Raw genomic sequence first — 15,852 nt, 5'->3', positions numbered from 1 at the left:
ATTTCAAACTCCTTACGTACAGCTGCAACCGAAACCATTGGTTTTCGGAAAGTGCAAAAGAACAGCTGGTACGACGAGGAGTGCCGTGTCGCAGCGGAGAGAAACAGGCTGCCTACCTCGCAACGTTACGATCGACCACAACACGTGCGGGATGGGATAGATACCAAGAGTTGAAGAGAGAAGTGAGACGCATTTGCAGACAGAAAAAAAAGAGGYCGAAATGCGTGAGTACGAAGAGCTTGATAAGCTAACCGACAGCGGTAATGCTCTAAAATTCTACGAAAAAATGCGGGGGCTTGCAGAAGGTTTCAAGACAAGAGCGTACTCCTGTAGAACCCCCAAAGGCGATCTAGTCACCGATGCCCAGAGCATACTTAAATTATGGAGGGAACACTTCTCCAGCCTGCTGAATAGCAGTGAACGTACAACCCCAGGAGAAGGCGATTCCCCAATCGATGACGATGGAGCAGACGTTCCATTGCCCAACGAGGAAGAGGTTCGAATAGCAATTATTCGCCTGAAGAACAACAAAGCGGCGGGTCCCGATGGCATGCCCAATGATTGAAATTTAAGTGTGCTATGCCCAATCCACAAACAAGGAGACCCTACAATCTGCGTCTTAGTGTAACTTCAGACCTGGAAAATCAACAACCGACCAGATATGCACCATGCGCCAAATCTTGGAAAAGACCCGTGAAAGGAGAATCGGCACTCACCACCTCTTCGTCGATTTCAAAGCTGCTTTCGACAGCACGAAAAGGAGCTGCCTTTACGCCGCAATGTCTGAATTTGGTATCCCTGCAAAACTTATACGGCTGTGTAAGCTAACGTTGAGCAGCACAAAAGCTCCGTCAGAATCGGGAAGGACCTCTCCGAGCCGTTCGATACCAAACGAGGTTTAAGACAAGGCGATTCCTTATCGTGCTACTTTTTTAATCTGCTTCTGGAGAAAGTAGTTCGAGCTGCAGAACTAAATAGAGATGGTACCATCTTTTATAAGAGTGTACCGTTGCTGGCGTATGCCGATGATACTGATATCATCGGTCTCAACACCAGCGCCGTTAGTTCTGCTATCTCCAGACTGGACCAGGAACAGCACAAATGGGTCTGGTAGTGAACGAGGGCAAGACGAAATATCTCCTGTCACCAAACAAATAGTCGTCGCACCCGCGAGTGGGCTCTCACGTCACTGTTGACAGTCATAGCTTTGAAGTTGTAGATAATTTCGTCTATCTTGGAAACAGCGTAAACACCACCAACAATGTCAGCCTAGATATGCAACGCAGGATAACTCTTGCCAACAGTTGCTACTTCGGGCTGAGTAGGCAACTGAGAAGCAAAGACTTCTTTCGACAAACAAATACCAAACTCTATAAGTGACTCATAATGCCCGTGCTGCTATATGGTAAAGAGGCTTGAGCGATGTTAACAACKGATGAGTCGACGTTGCGAGTTTTCGAGAGAAAAGTTCTGCGAAAGATTTATGGTCCTTTTCGCGTTGGCCACGATGAATATCGCATTCGATGGAACGATGGGCTGTACGGAACATATGACGACATTGACATAGTTCAGCGAATTAAAAGACAGCGGCTACGCTGGCTAGGTCATGTTGTCCGGATGGACGAAAACACTCCTGCTCTGAAAGTATTCGACGCAGTACCCACCGGGGGAAGCAGAGGAAGAGGAAGACCTCCACTCCGTTGGAAAGACCAGGTGGAGAAGGACCTGGCTTCACTTGGAATATATAATTGGCGCCACGTAGCCTAAAGAAAAAACGTCTGGCGCGCGGTTGTTAACTCGGCTATCATCGCGTAAGCGGTGACTACGCCAATCAAGAAGAAATTCTTGTTCAAACCTCATAAGAAAAAAGCTTAGCTGTCAAACAGCTGTTTTAATAAAAATAAGCAAACCAAAATGGAYACACACATGAATAATCAGCATAGGTAATTTTCCAAATTTTAAATGTAACTATAATAATTTCATATATCCCTAGGCGTACAAAAACGGTAAGTACAACTCAGGAGCAGCTGCAACATTATATAATGTTTTGCAAGCAGCATCCTAAGTTGCAACGGGGGAAGCTAACCCCGACCAACCCTCAAGGGCTGCAAATACTGTGGCCGGAGTTAGCAGATACCTTAAATGCTTTAAGGTGCTGTCCAACTCGGTTGGCAGCCAAGTGTAGGGAGGTAAGTTCAAAAATGCTTGTGTATGTTTCACATTATTAAAATATGTTTCCATAGTCTTTAATGCATTGGAAACATCAGTTGCGCAAGCGACTGGTGGAGGTCCTCCGACAAAAGGAGTAACTGAGTTCGAGGAACAAGCCATTACAACCTTTGAGCTATTAGCAGTGGATGGATTGCCGGGTGTTGCGACTTTGGGTCACCAGGTAATATTTTAATTTAAAATTTGTCGAAATATATATTTTATTATTACATGAGGCAATAATTGGTCCCTTTTATACTTACAGGTTGTGCCGCCGTTGTATTTAAATACAAAATCAGTCGCTGCTCAAGCTCCAGCTTCCTCSCCAACGACAACAGTCACATCGCCTGCTCCAGCTTTTTCTGCTCTTTCTATAAATTTGTCTTCCTCACCATCACCTCCAGATTTGTCCTCTTCTTCCTTGTCTCCTCCCATCTTACCTTCTCCTATGCCATCTCCTACATACGTCCCTTCTGAAGGTAAATTGACTGCAGTGAAGATGCTTGGAGCAGTGATGAAAAAATGGACGACCGCAAAAAGCGAGAGGAGGAGGCCATTGCTTTACAAAAGAAAATTGTAGAGCAAAATGTGCATATGACAGGGATGGCCATTGCTCTGCAAAAGAAAATTGTAGAGCAAAACGAGCAGATGACGGGGGTGCTGAACCAAATGACACAAGCACTAACCTCGATGTCAGACGTTATGGCTAAATTGTGCGAAAAAATTAGATAAATAATAATAAAAATAAAATAAAATGAATTATTTAAACATATGTAGATGTCTTTTTATTCATACTTAGAGGAAGTAAAATGTACAGAGACAGTAAGTAACTTACATATACATATGTATATACTTATATTTATAGTACATAACGCCACTGGAAATATATAAATATGTATATTATAAAGACATGATGTAACGTTCTCTTACTTTATCACCCTCCCTAAAATTGGGGTTTTCGAAAACAATTTCGGTRTCGTGTGATTCTTCTAAAACTTCTTCGAAGCCAGGGTCTGCAGCCACACCATGTTTCACTAAAATGTTGTGAAGAATTGTACACGCGTAAATAATCATAGACGCTTTTTCAGGAAGAAGCACCGGAATCGTGACTTCAAAACACCAAAGATTCTCTCAATGGTATTACGTGCTTTGGTGTGCAACTTATTGTAACGCACTTCCCTTGCATTTGAAGGTTCAGCGACTGGCGTTAACAGCCATGGCTCCAATGGATATCCTTGGTCACCTAACAACCACGAATCACTGTGCGTGTTATAGGTATTTAKGAGGTGCATACTTGTTGGGGATGTGTTCCAAATATCAGAATCATGGCAAGACCCGGGATATCTCGCGTTGACAGTGGTGAACAGAAGTCGATGCTCACAAATGCGCCAAAAATGCAAATATATAAATATGCATTATCAGAAAGACTGGTAAAAAGTTTGTATAATATAGAACATTACGTACTTCTTCTACATTAAGGCTGTAAAATCCTTTCCGGTTCATGAAAAGTGAGAGAGGAGTAGTGGCGTCTGTACTGGAGGGTGAAACAATCCCAATATGGATACAATCGATTGCGCCGATTGTGCCCTTGATCCCAAATTTCGTGTAAAATCTTTAAGAGAAAATTTATTTATTTATTTATATTTATTTTTATTTATTTATCTTACCCTGCTTTGTATCTGAAACATCTTACGCTCTTGAAGGGAAATAAATTTCACTGCCCTTAACATCCACAATTAATTTCGAAATAAAGTGCAGAGCTCTAGACATAGAGGACTGGCTCATAGAGAGCATATAACTATTACCGACGCATTTTTAGGAAGAGCCATGCCCGTAAGAACACAAACACGTCAGGAAACGCATATCAAAAGATATACTCGACTTCTGCACATCATGCGGCACCAATTCACCTATATGTACTTTACATAAAGATTTGGGAATCGAAATGTATTTATAAATGTTGTGTCTTGCATAGTAAAAGGATCGCTTTTGTCTCGTAAAGATTTCAAAATTTTCCTCCTACCCCCCGATTCCTCCTCCTCAACAATTGCCGCAAAGACAAAGAACAGTTTTTCCATGCTAGTTATAAGACTCAAATATTTTTTAAAAAATGTATATATTGATGTAAAACAAAACAAACACAGATGCTTTTGTATTGTGATGGCTGCTTTCACACGTCACAGATATTTGTGATAATAGTGAGCATTTGACTTTTGAATTTTCGCCAGCATAAGATAACCCTCACTGTGGTGAGAAACATCACTAGAGTGAGTGTGGTGATTTTTGTGAGGGCATGAGAAAAGGTTTATTCATATTTTCGCTTAAATATGAATTATGTTGGCAACGCGGGCAAGAACAATGAGCTGAGATTCAATATATTTCAACGGATTGTTTGACATGGAGAAAAGATAAATTTGAATTTATCTACTTATCTACAGCAAAAGAATAGTTTGGACAAAGGAAGTGACGCTCCTTTCTCTGAAGTGCTACAATGAGAGCAAGGATGAGTTCCTGCATGCTCGAAGAAAAAGTTTTGCCTATGAAGACAACTTCGAGGACATGATATTTCAAGAATTTACGACAAGAATAAAAATATACACTTGGTTAATGTGAYTGCCCTCGTAGCAAAAATGTGAGCGCTTTTGAAGGCATTTAAAACATCTTAAGATAATAAGAAGCAGACTTGAACCTCTTCGTGCGCAATGCCATATATGCCGGAAATTAACGAATTTTTCGACGAGGGTTCATTATTGACCAACAACCACATCCTATGCATTGGAACAGATCCTCAAGTCAACTGGTTATTTAAAATTTTATTTTCATTAGATATAGCTTATATTGAATTCGCTTTTTTTATTTTTTAACAGTAAATCAGTTGTTAACAGAGTCAACTGATTATAAATCAATGATCGACGATATGCCAAGTACCTCTGGTCAGAGCCGGTCTGCACTAAATCGTAGCATGTGCGCACCAACTCTGAAGTATGTATGTATCCGCAAGAGGCAAACGCAGTAAATACTATTCCATATCCCTGTTATCGTAAAAGCTCTAGAGAACGATATTTTGAACAGAAATTTGAACTAAAAACGGGTGCAGAAAAAAGGCAAGTTTAGAGAACGTACAAAGTAAGATGAAGAAGAGAAACTAAAATATTTAAAACAGTGTTCTGTTATGAATAAAACATAATTAATTAATTTCATAATGAATAGATGTTGCTTTTATATTTATTAAATACACAGTAAAGCATATCATAAAATGTACATTTTATACATACATGTTTATATAAACCATATTATAAATAATTTTATTATTTCAGTTTGAGCCATTGTATATATATGYATTTCTGCTTATATACACATACATATAGACTGGAAAAATGTTGCTCTGAAAGTGTTCCTCGTGTAACCGATAACCACGATCTCTACTTGCTCCCTCAGTGGAAGGTTCCGGCTACGCTTCGGCTCTTTCAATGTGATGGTCAATAACAGTATGGTCGTTTGTCAACTACATATGTATGTTGTGCATAATGCATGCCTGAATACCCCTAAATGTGAAATTGCACATAAATTTCTGTACTTCGTAAAATTAGAAGCCTTCGAAAGCGTCATTTTAGTGCTCCAAATGCATTTTTAACAATTATTCTGATGAGTGTGTTTTGTTAGCGAACTACCGCAAGGGTTTGCCTAGTCCCCGATAATAAAAGTAGAATTTGGATATAAACTTCGACAATGCCTTATAAAAAATGCTATAATTTTGGCTTTTCCGGAGTTCGTAGCAAAAACGGGTGTCTTCAACTTTTTCATATCTTCGTCCAAAAAAATTCTCATAAATAAAACTCTCATAACAAAAACCAATCGTACCTATTGAGTAATCTAAAGTGTTTCGAAGCAAACGATATTCTTCAAAATTATCAATGACAGCAATAAAATTAGAGTATTTGGATGATGGTTCTTGTTCTGAACCCTCTGATGACGAACTTGTTTCAGCAGCTAGATGCAGCAGCAGGATGGTTAATATTTCTTTATCCTCTTCATTATTTGAATTTAACATTAAGTCCCTACTTACTGCATGTTTTATTAAGTTTGCCATTTCGTATATTTATTTATTCTTCATTTGTTTATATTGTCAAAAGGTTTCCCGCTATTGCAAACAATARTTTTTTTTGGAAAAAACCTTGCTATTGTGAATGAAACAAAGCGGTGAACTGGCAATGCCTCTACTTTACTATGCAAGCATAACAATAGCTGTGTTTTATTTGACCATCACAAGCTAATAGCTAAACCAAGGACAAATAAAACGCACTTAGCTTATTTAATATATTCGCTTAAAATTGAATAGTGTTGGCAATACAATTTAATTTCAAATTTCAAATTTGTAAACGGAATAGTAATATACTATACAAAAATACGGATATTTATTTTATTTACTTGAGGTCTAGAACACAAAACACTGAAAACAATTGTTCATATTAGTTTTAATTTTATCTCAATACTAATCTAAAATATCTGTAATTTTGGTTTGTTTGCATTTTCATCTATCGAAGTGAGGTTTCTCGCTATTGCCACCTACTTTTTTTTGGAAAAAACCTAGCTTTTGTGAATGAAAAAAAAATGATGACAAGCCAACGTAATTATGATGGCTAAGTCTTCAATACAAAATAAACTAATAGCTTAATCTGCTAGTTAAATGAAACACACCGATTGGTTTTCAGATATTTTTGTCATTGTATTGAAATATTTTTTACTTAATTGGAATCATGTAGAAGTGTTTTAATTCATAAAGTCAAAAGCTCTATTTTGTTATGTTTTTCAGATTCACATATAATTTTTATAGACTGTAGGTATTAAAAAATGTATGAAAATGCACCCTTACTTAAAAAGCTGAATATATTGACTTCGAAACTTTTTTATAGCAAATAAAATTTCCTATAAATTTGTTTTGCACATTTTTTCTGTAGCTCTTGTCATTTACGAGATAAATACAAAAAATGCGAATTTCTTGGAAAAATCAGGTTTAGACCCCGTACTACCTCGCTGGTGTGAKTTATGACTTTGTTGCACTAGGCAAATAGGAAATTTGGTGATGGGACTGAATTTCTAAGATTCCGATTCCCTGGTTGACGTTTTGCATCTTAAGATATTTGTCAGGCTTTAATTTCCTCAAACTTACCCCKTCCTTGCTTGTTTATGTTTTTTCGTCATATTTAGTTGAGCTTATGTTTTCATTTTAAAATTTTATACCTTTTTATCAATTTTTTTTTTATATGAACCTTTGTATCACATTATATGAACCTTTGTCATATATCATAATAAAATTGTTCGACAATAATGTGCATTGAATCAGACATTAAGTCTAGTGGAGTGCTCAGAGAGAACGAAGCAGTGAAGGATAGCATATTTAGCAGTACTCGATGCGTCCACCGCTGATGATTTGCTTTTGGCTCGTAGTCAACCGAATTCGTCGATATTTGGAGCAAAGACGTGTGAACCAACATCACTTATCACCGAAGCATATGTAGCAAATCACTCTCTCTCTACTCAAAGAGACAAGAAAAGTTATCCTGATCAAAAAAAGTTTCAGAATCTGAGGCTAAAGTGGAGGATTAAAAATTATTAGATTACACTGCGTCCTGAATTTTAGAGTAGCAAAGCGATGTAATGAACTCAATGAGTTCTGTATTTACCTAATATTAATAGGAAAAGGATGCCTTGATGGCAGTTCTGGGCAGGGCGAATATAAACAAAAATTTTTAAATAATAATATGGGATACAATAATTTACTTATCACGTCATATATTCTTTTACAACTGATAATACAATCACAAAATTATGAAGAGGACAAACTAATTTGGAAAACGCCTCWCCCTTCGTCCATAGATCTATTACCGCCCTGTTCAATTTCAAAAGGAATTTTAAAGAAAAATTCAACATTTAAACCTCATCTGCAAAATGCTGCATATGCCAGGTTAAAATTACTGAGATTAATGCCCGGTTTCACAGTCCATTCTTAAGTTGTGCTTAATAAAATCTTAGCTAAACATTGTTGCAAACTGAGTAGTCGTTTGCGTTTCGCAGTCAATGCTTAATTTCTATAAAATTTTATTTTGATATATGGCAACGTTGTGGGCAACATATGTTTTACAAATGTCATCCACAAACATATGATTGAAATATTTAAATTATTACAGACAACGTATAAATTTGGAAGAAAAGTTATGACATAAAAGGATGAAACCCAGAAAAGGACCCCGAATTTCACCGTAAGCGAGTCCGAGCAGCTATTGAAACTGGTGGAGAAATATAAAGCTGTCATCGAATGCAAGCGGACGGACACTTGCACGAACGCTAAAAAAGATGCCGCATGGAAGCGTACCGAATATGATTTGAATTCACAGTGTCCATCTGGCTGCCATCGCAGTGTAAAAATATTGAAGAAAAAGTATCTCAATCTGAAAAGAGAGAAAAAAGGCGAGTTGCAGAGGATAAAAGATCTTTTTATTTAACTGGAGGAATACCACCATCAAAGAAATTGTTAACTGAGTTTCATGAAAAACTTTTGACTGTGTTGCATGAGAAGCAAGTTAGTGGCATGCAGAGTGTGTTTTTTATTTTCATGGTATTTCAAATGTATGATTTTATCAATTCTCTAAAATAGAGTCCGTGATATTGGAGGAAGATACATTAAAAAGCATTGTGGATTTCGAAAACACTACCGAAGTGGAAAATTATAAAAGAATAAATGGTAAAGAATTTTAAAGTAAGAAAATACCAGAATCATTACAAAGAAATTTGTCTTTTAGAATCCGACAACGGTACATTAAACGTTGAATCAGACTATAAAGTATATAAAAAGTTGTTGAGTGGAGTATTTTTTGAACTTTGAGAAAYTATTTTTACATGAGTGCAATTAATTGCTGCGATCACTCGAGGAAATTTAGCTAATTTAAAAAAGTCTCTCAGGGACTTTTTAGGTCTCTTTCCGTTTTTGGCATATAAATGTGATGTTCTTTTGATTGGGCTATGTGGCGCGAAGCTACTGTTATAACTGCTGTTGATACCGTACTTTTAGATATTCCAAATAAATCTCCTACTGTCCTCAACATACTTCCCGTAGCATAAAACCCCAATGTAAGTAAAAGCATTTGTTTTGGAGATAATGCATGATTCATAAATTATGTAATTGAGTCGTTGAAGGCAAGTTAGATGTACCACTTGATTTTGTGTTCCATTTGTAGTCGAATACAATCATGCACATTCCAGGCTGTTTTTCTGCTAATCCGAAATCTGTCGCGGAAATTTTTATCGTCATATAGCTTGAAGAACTTTGGCCGGGATCTGATTTCTTTTGTTCGTCGGATTATTATAACATTCAGGAGGTTATCTTATTCTGGGTCACTGTCAAAAAATCAGCTGTTATTTAAGCACTGCTTAAGTCTCCCCTTTTCAGTACTTAAGCATTACATAAGTATGAACTGTAAAACACTATTTTACTGTTTTATCTTAAGTACAATATAAGTATGGACTGTGAAAGCGGGCATAATGGTATGGATAAATACTTAAAAAATAAGTCCATACAAGCCGCTATGAATTCGGATTGTCTCCATTACATGTTTACATTTGAGTTTTTTAATATTTTCTTCCTGTTTCTTATAGACATGAAATCAGGCAATAGCAAAGGGATTTAGAAGACAAAGAACGATTTCGGAGAAAGAAACAAAATTTCAGTGAGAATTTCGTAAAAATTTCTTATTGTAGTCGATAACCTAAAAGCAGGTGGTAGTGGATTTTCAAACGGTGGAAAGACTGCTAGAAAATTTTCAGCGGTGCCCATACATCTGCTGAAATAACTGGCACAAAAAAACAAATTATTGAAAATTATTCAACATTACTACAAGCCTTAACATGAGGGTACAACATTAATGTGGAAAAATTTAGGAAATTTGCGCTAGATACTACAAAGCCATTAACAACAAAGTATTCTTGATACTATCTTCCTACGTCAGTCCAAAAAATTTTAATTCAACACTCCGATGTTAATCAATATGGATTAGTTTCAATTCGAGAACTCTCAAAAAAAGCTGCAGAGTTAAACAAAGAGACTTTAAAGAGCTTAGGCAAAAATTTCACTTTATATAAGCAGTGGAAGTATTTTTGGCCGTTGATGCCATACAAGACCAACCACTCTGCATGGACCGGCTTACTCCCTTTATAATGGTACCGTTAAAACCTACTAAAAATGCGAGAAATCAATAACTCGAGATAATATGAGAGGATTAATAGAAGCCGGCGTGGCACCGCGCAAAATGAAAGAGAGTGTTGTTCTGATTAATGCATAATATCCGGCTTACCTAGCTCCATACAATTCGTGATGGAATGTGAGGTACCTTTCAGGGAACGTTTTATTCGTATGTGGCATGTTAATAGTATGAAGAATTGGCCAAAATCGATAAAATCGTGTCGATACCACCCTCAAAACCCATATACTCTATATATATAATTGCTTGAATTCCGATCTTTTGGTTGACGATTTGCAACTTAAGCTGCGCTTTTCTTGCCAAATTTTCGACATTTATTAACTTAAAAAAATTTGTTGTAACAAAAAAAATCCTTCGTTCAAATAACTAGATAATGTTATTTTAAAAATGTCATTACAATTCGAAGTAAATCGGTCCATGACTTTTCAAGAAATCGTTTTCAACAACTTTGAAAATTTGAAATTTATAATATTAAAAAATCGACCTTTTTTTTGAGTAGCCGCCATTTTAAGAAAAAAATCTAATTCGTACTCATTAAGAATCTGTCATTGTTTTATTTTTCAGATGACGACAAGGGTAGAAATCATGGCGACGAAGACACGGCCTCTGTTTTCTCCCCTTTTCTTCAAAGACGCATAACTCGATGAAAAAACTTTTTTTTTTTAATTTATTTTGTGTACTCTTCTAAGTTTAATAAACAAATGATAAAAAACGGAAAATAAAAATATCTAGTGCTTCTTTTTTATTATTGTTGAAAAATGAAATGGACTGAAACTAAGAACCTCGATTATATTTTCTTTTTCTCCAGATTCAATTATCAAAGTCAGTAAGTCATTCGACCCCTTAAGCGAAAATTTTTGAGAAATAAGTGCTTTTGATTATTACCATTTATGGTATTTAATGTGCATCTTGATACGGTTGTCACAAAAGAAATGTTTTTCTATTTCCGAAAGAAGCGTGTTATTTTTTGATGTGTGAGTATGAAACAAAACTGAAACGACATACATATATATCATAGTTGTGAACCATCCTATAAAACAAAAGACTTGTTTTGCGTTACGTGCAGTTGCTTTTAATATTGTTGGAAAGTAAAAAATCATTGACTACGTTTATATTGATAATACTAAAATAATCCTATGTTATTTACATATCTTAACCCTTCCGGGACGGAGTTTTATTTGGAAAATGGGAATAGCCACAACCAAAATTTATGCTTATATCTACATATATATTGGACTAAAAAACTATGTTCTGCATACTCAAAATTCCAAAAACGTCCTTTTATCCTGGGACATAAATTCACAATAAGCATTTTCTGTGGGATATAAAATCCCAATAATTTTTTTATCTGGCTGTAAAACTTCATAAAAGGAATAGATAAAAGTTGTATTTATAAAATAATAAGCTTTATTTCGAACAAAAATGATTTAATACAATGTATTTGATAACTTATTGATGACATGGTCCAAAACATTTGAAGCAGAGCGCGTTGATACAGCCTGAGCAATTTATTTTTGTTCGAGTTTCGAGATTCGTACGTAACGACAACGCTGTTCTTACTCGACTGCCAAGAATATTAAGGCCATCAGTTCTTGAGCGTTTGTGTGGTCTACTGGTCCCTGTCGACGAGACATTACTTCGCGCCTTTTGCTTCCTTTCGAAATCATTTGCTCAGCAAGTGGGACCAGAAAGTCTTTCAGTGGTGACTTTTTTCCACCACTTTTGAGATTATCGGTTGAAATCATAAACGGCTGTCTTCTTGTCAGCCATGATTCTATTATAGTCAAAAATACTTTTTGGACATTGTATTTTCTTTTTTGATTCGTCCTTTCGTTTTCTGTGAATTTCTTCAAGTGATGCCACGTAACAGTTTGAAACTAAAAATACTTCGTTTGAATCCATCCAGCGGGCTGCCAAAATTCCACTGGAACTAACTTGAAACTGACTTTCTCCTCTGGCTAACTTCATAGTAAATTTAGGTGTATTTTTTTTTCTATTGTAAATAAATATCTCATCGGCAGGATATAGGATTGTCTCTAATAGTTTTATGGATGTAAAAAAGCGATCAAAGGCTAGACGAATATACTTTTCACGAATGAAAGAAGCTAAGTTAAGAACGACCTTTTATCCAAGAGAACCACTTCACCAGTATAAACATTTAGATCGTAGGTATATAATATTTTTGAGTCGCAACGCATCCACAACTTAATTCGCCGTTTTCTTGGTTTCATTTTCATATATTGCTTCATGCTCGATCCGCCTTTAAATTTGAACATTCATTCATCGATAGACTGGGATATACTTTCGCTTCGAGAAGCTGCGAATGTATGTTTAAGACATTGCAAAACATCAGAAATGTAATCATCTTTTGACACGTCGTCGGGCCTATTGCAGTCATTGAAATAAAGCTTCGGTCTCGCGAGATACAATTTTTTATAACAGAGTTTCCAATCGATGGATTTTTACTCCAATAGTCTATTAGGGACGGCAACTTCTTGTAATGCATTATTAATGAAACACCAAGAAATACAAGAATTTCATTTGGGTCAGTTATATTTCTTTGTGATTGAGCTCGACGATTCAAAGCGACCAATCGCTGATTAGGGTAATTCTAATACACAAACTGTATGGAAATATTTTTGAAAATACTTCAAATTCGCTGTCATCAGGAGTTATGGCAATAAGAATTTGGCAGTCTCGTTCAGAAGGAAATGCATGTTTTGGAGTAAAGTTCTGGCAATCATCGGGAAAAGTATTTACTCACTGGGCAACCAAATGCATCTCGCTGTTTGCTTCGGAAGGTCCAGGGACCACATCAAGACTATCACGATTTTCTACTTGCGCAAATAATCAACACAGTCCTCAATTTCTGAAGTATTTTCAGTCTCTTCGTTGCTGCTATTTTGCAAGTATTCGTTTCCAGAGTATTCAAAATCAGTATCCAAGCAGATTGGGACAATTATTCCCATGTAAAAAGCTTATTGGGACAAGTGAATACAGGTCCCACATTTATAAAATTTATTTTAACTTACCCTCTTGTTGCAAAAAAGGTCAATATATCGCTTGATTCCACTTATTAAACTCTTCTTAACATAAGCGAAATTAAAAATTTATGATCAAGCTTTTATTGTGACTGATTTTGCCAAAAAACGAAACAAAACTGATGAAAATTTGTGAAATTATGAGATTCCGTTAAATGTGACATCAAAATGCAAAAACGTACCGTTATGGTTTTGTTTACTATGCAATGACGATACTTAAACCTGTTCTTGGGAGTTTTTATACAACCAATAAAGTGCATAGTAAAGAAAATACAGAAATTCGAAATTTGCTGGGATGTATTATCCCAATAGTCCCGAAAGGGTTAAGGTCAAATACAATAATTGATAACAAGGGTTGCATTACTTACAGTTCATATCGATTTGTACAATAGCCTGAACTAGCGCAGCTTTTAGGTGATTACGGGCTTGACAAGTAAGCCGTCCATTTAAATGTTCTCTATTTAAAGGTCCGAATTTAATGACACTTTGAACAGATTTGTTTAGAATGTCAGTAGCCATTTCGTATTCCAGATTTAGGTCTTCAAAAAACCAAGCTAAATCGGGCGTGGGATTACCTAAAATTAAAAACAATAGGTCATATTTTTAAAGAAGTAAAACCATATATAAAACATTAAAAAAAAAACATGTGTACTTATATATTTACATATATGAAATTAAAATGTTTGAAAAATTCAATCTGTACTTCGAAAATGTGCACAAACTGTTTATTAGTTTGGTAACGGAGGATATTTTCCAACATTTATTTATTTCCTTTTCCATTGAGATATTAATTTCGTCTATCTTGGAATCRGCATACAATAATGTAAGCCTCGAAATCTAACGCAGAATAACTCTTACCAACAGGTGCTACTTTGGACAGAGTAGGCAATTAAGCAGTAAAGTAAGGGGAAAAATTGGACAATGGACGTGGCAGGGACCCGACTGACCGATTTCGACAAAATTTGGAACGTAACATTACTTTCATTTTCCTGTGTCACCCTGTGAAAATGAGCGAAGTCGGACTACAACAACGCCTACTTCCCATATAACACATCTTACAATTCCATTGGATTATTTCGCTTTCCAGTACACAAATAAAGAATCAACTAATATAACGGAATAAAGTGTTGCGATAGTAATTCCCTTAAAGTAAGCCACCGAAATATCATTCATTGTGTGAGACATGAAATTGAAAGAATTCTGTGTCGTTTTCTGGCAAGAGTATTTCATTTTGTCAAAAATGGGTTGAATCGGGCCAATACTTTCCTGAGCCCCATATACTTAATATTAAGATTTTAGAACTTCTAGGTTATGTTGGATATATCCGCCAATATTTGAGTCAAGTCTCAATGAAAATTGCAGAACATATTTTATTCATAGCAGTGTACCTTTGCGCCTAAAATAGATACAATTGCGCGAAAACTTGACCTTTCCAACACAACCCCACCATCAATATAACTATTACCAAGATTTTCGGACATCTACTTGACCCTGTCTCTTATACACATCTAGATGTGTATAAGAGACAGGTATTTAGGATGGCAAAGTATATATAAAATCTGGTCGGCACTACCCCTTTCTCAAATATATTCAATAAAAATAATCGGTTACACCTGAACGTAGTCCTGTCTCTTATACACATCTAGATGTGTATAAGAGACAGGTATATATAAAATCTGGTCGGCACTACCCCTTTCTCAAATATATTCAATATAAAATTTTCGGTTGCACCAGAAATTAGTCCTTTTTTACTTGTTTTATTTTAATATATTAATGGTTTTATTTATATTTATTAATGCATTTTTATTCATTTTCATTCATAAAATCACTTTAAACAATTTTGTCTGGTTTTTGAGACTATGTGCGGCGGAGGTATCACCAACTGCAATAATTGTCCAATCTTCTTCAGTAGATTCTGAACTATCACTACAACTTCTCTTTGTTGGCGTTATTTGCATTTAAATACACCACTGCTTTTCTTCTTTATATCCATAATTYCAGTTTTCTAATTTATTTAAACAATACAATATTGGGTTCACTGTTAGACAACAAAGATAAAGACAGCACACAAAGAGAAACAGAATGATGCGGTACAAGTGTACAACCCGCTTATCCAAAACAGTAAATATCCCAAAAATTTAAATGTCCCTAAATTTTCGACATCGTGAACCTTCTCTATAAATCAGTGGTGCGCACGCCTACGTTGCACTGCACAAACATTGCTATAGATTTTCGCTGCCATGTACGCTGAACAAATTTCAACTGTATTTATTTTTTTTTTATTTACATTCAGGGGAAAAAATTATTGGCAAATTTGGAAAAAATATCAGAAATGTTTATTGAATTAT

At 35.8% G+C, this 15,852-nt stretch overlaps 1 protein-coding gene across 1 annotated transcript in view; it reads right to left on the bottom strand.

Annotated features, from left to right (window-relative positions):
- The window catches only part of LOC108973517 (nephrin-like), a gene marked incomplete at its 3' end in the record, with an annotated part of 169,089 nt that overhangs the window by 113,748 nt on the left and 39,489 nt on the right, over window positions 1-15,852 (bottom strand). Inside the window, exon 2 of the mRNA XM_018940837.1 lies at window positions 13,873-14,079. Coding sequence (XP_018796382.1) covers window positions 13,873-14,079 — 207 coding nt within the window. The remainder of the gene's footprint in view (window positions 1-13,872; window positions 14,080-15,852) is intronic.

Source organism: Bactrocera latifrons, unplaced genomic scaffold (genome assembly GCF_001853355.1).
Source record: "Bactrocera latifrons isolate USDA-ARS-PBARC rearing strain unplaced genomic scaffold, ASM185335v1 scaffold_483, whole genome shotgun sequence".
Lineage (NCBI taxonomy): Eukaryota > Metazoa > Arthropoda > Insecta > Diptera > Tephritidae > Bactrocera > Bactrocera latifrons.
The sequence above is the reverse complement of the archived record's forward strand: the minus strand, read 5'-3'. Positions and strand labels throughout refer to the sequence as shown.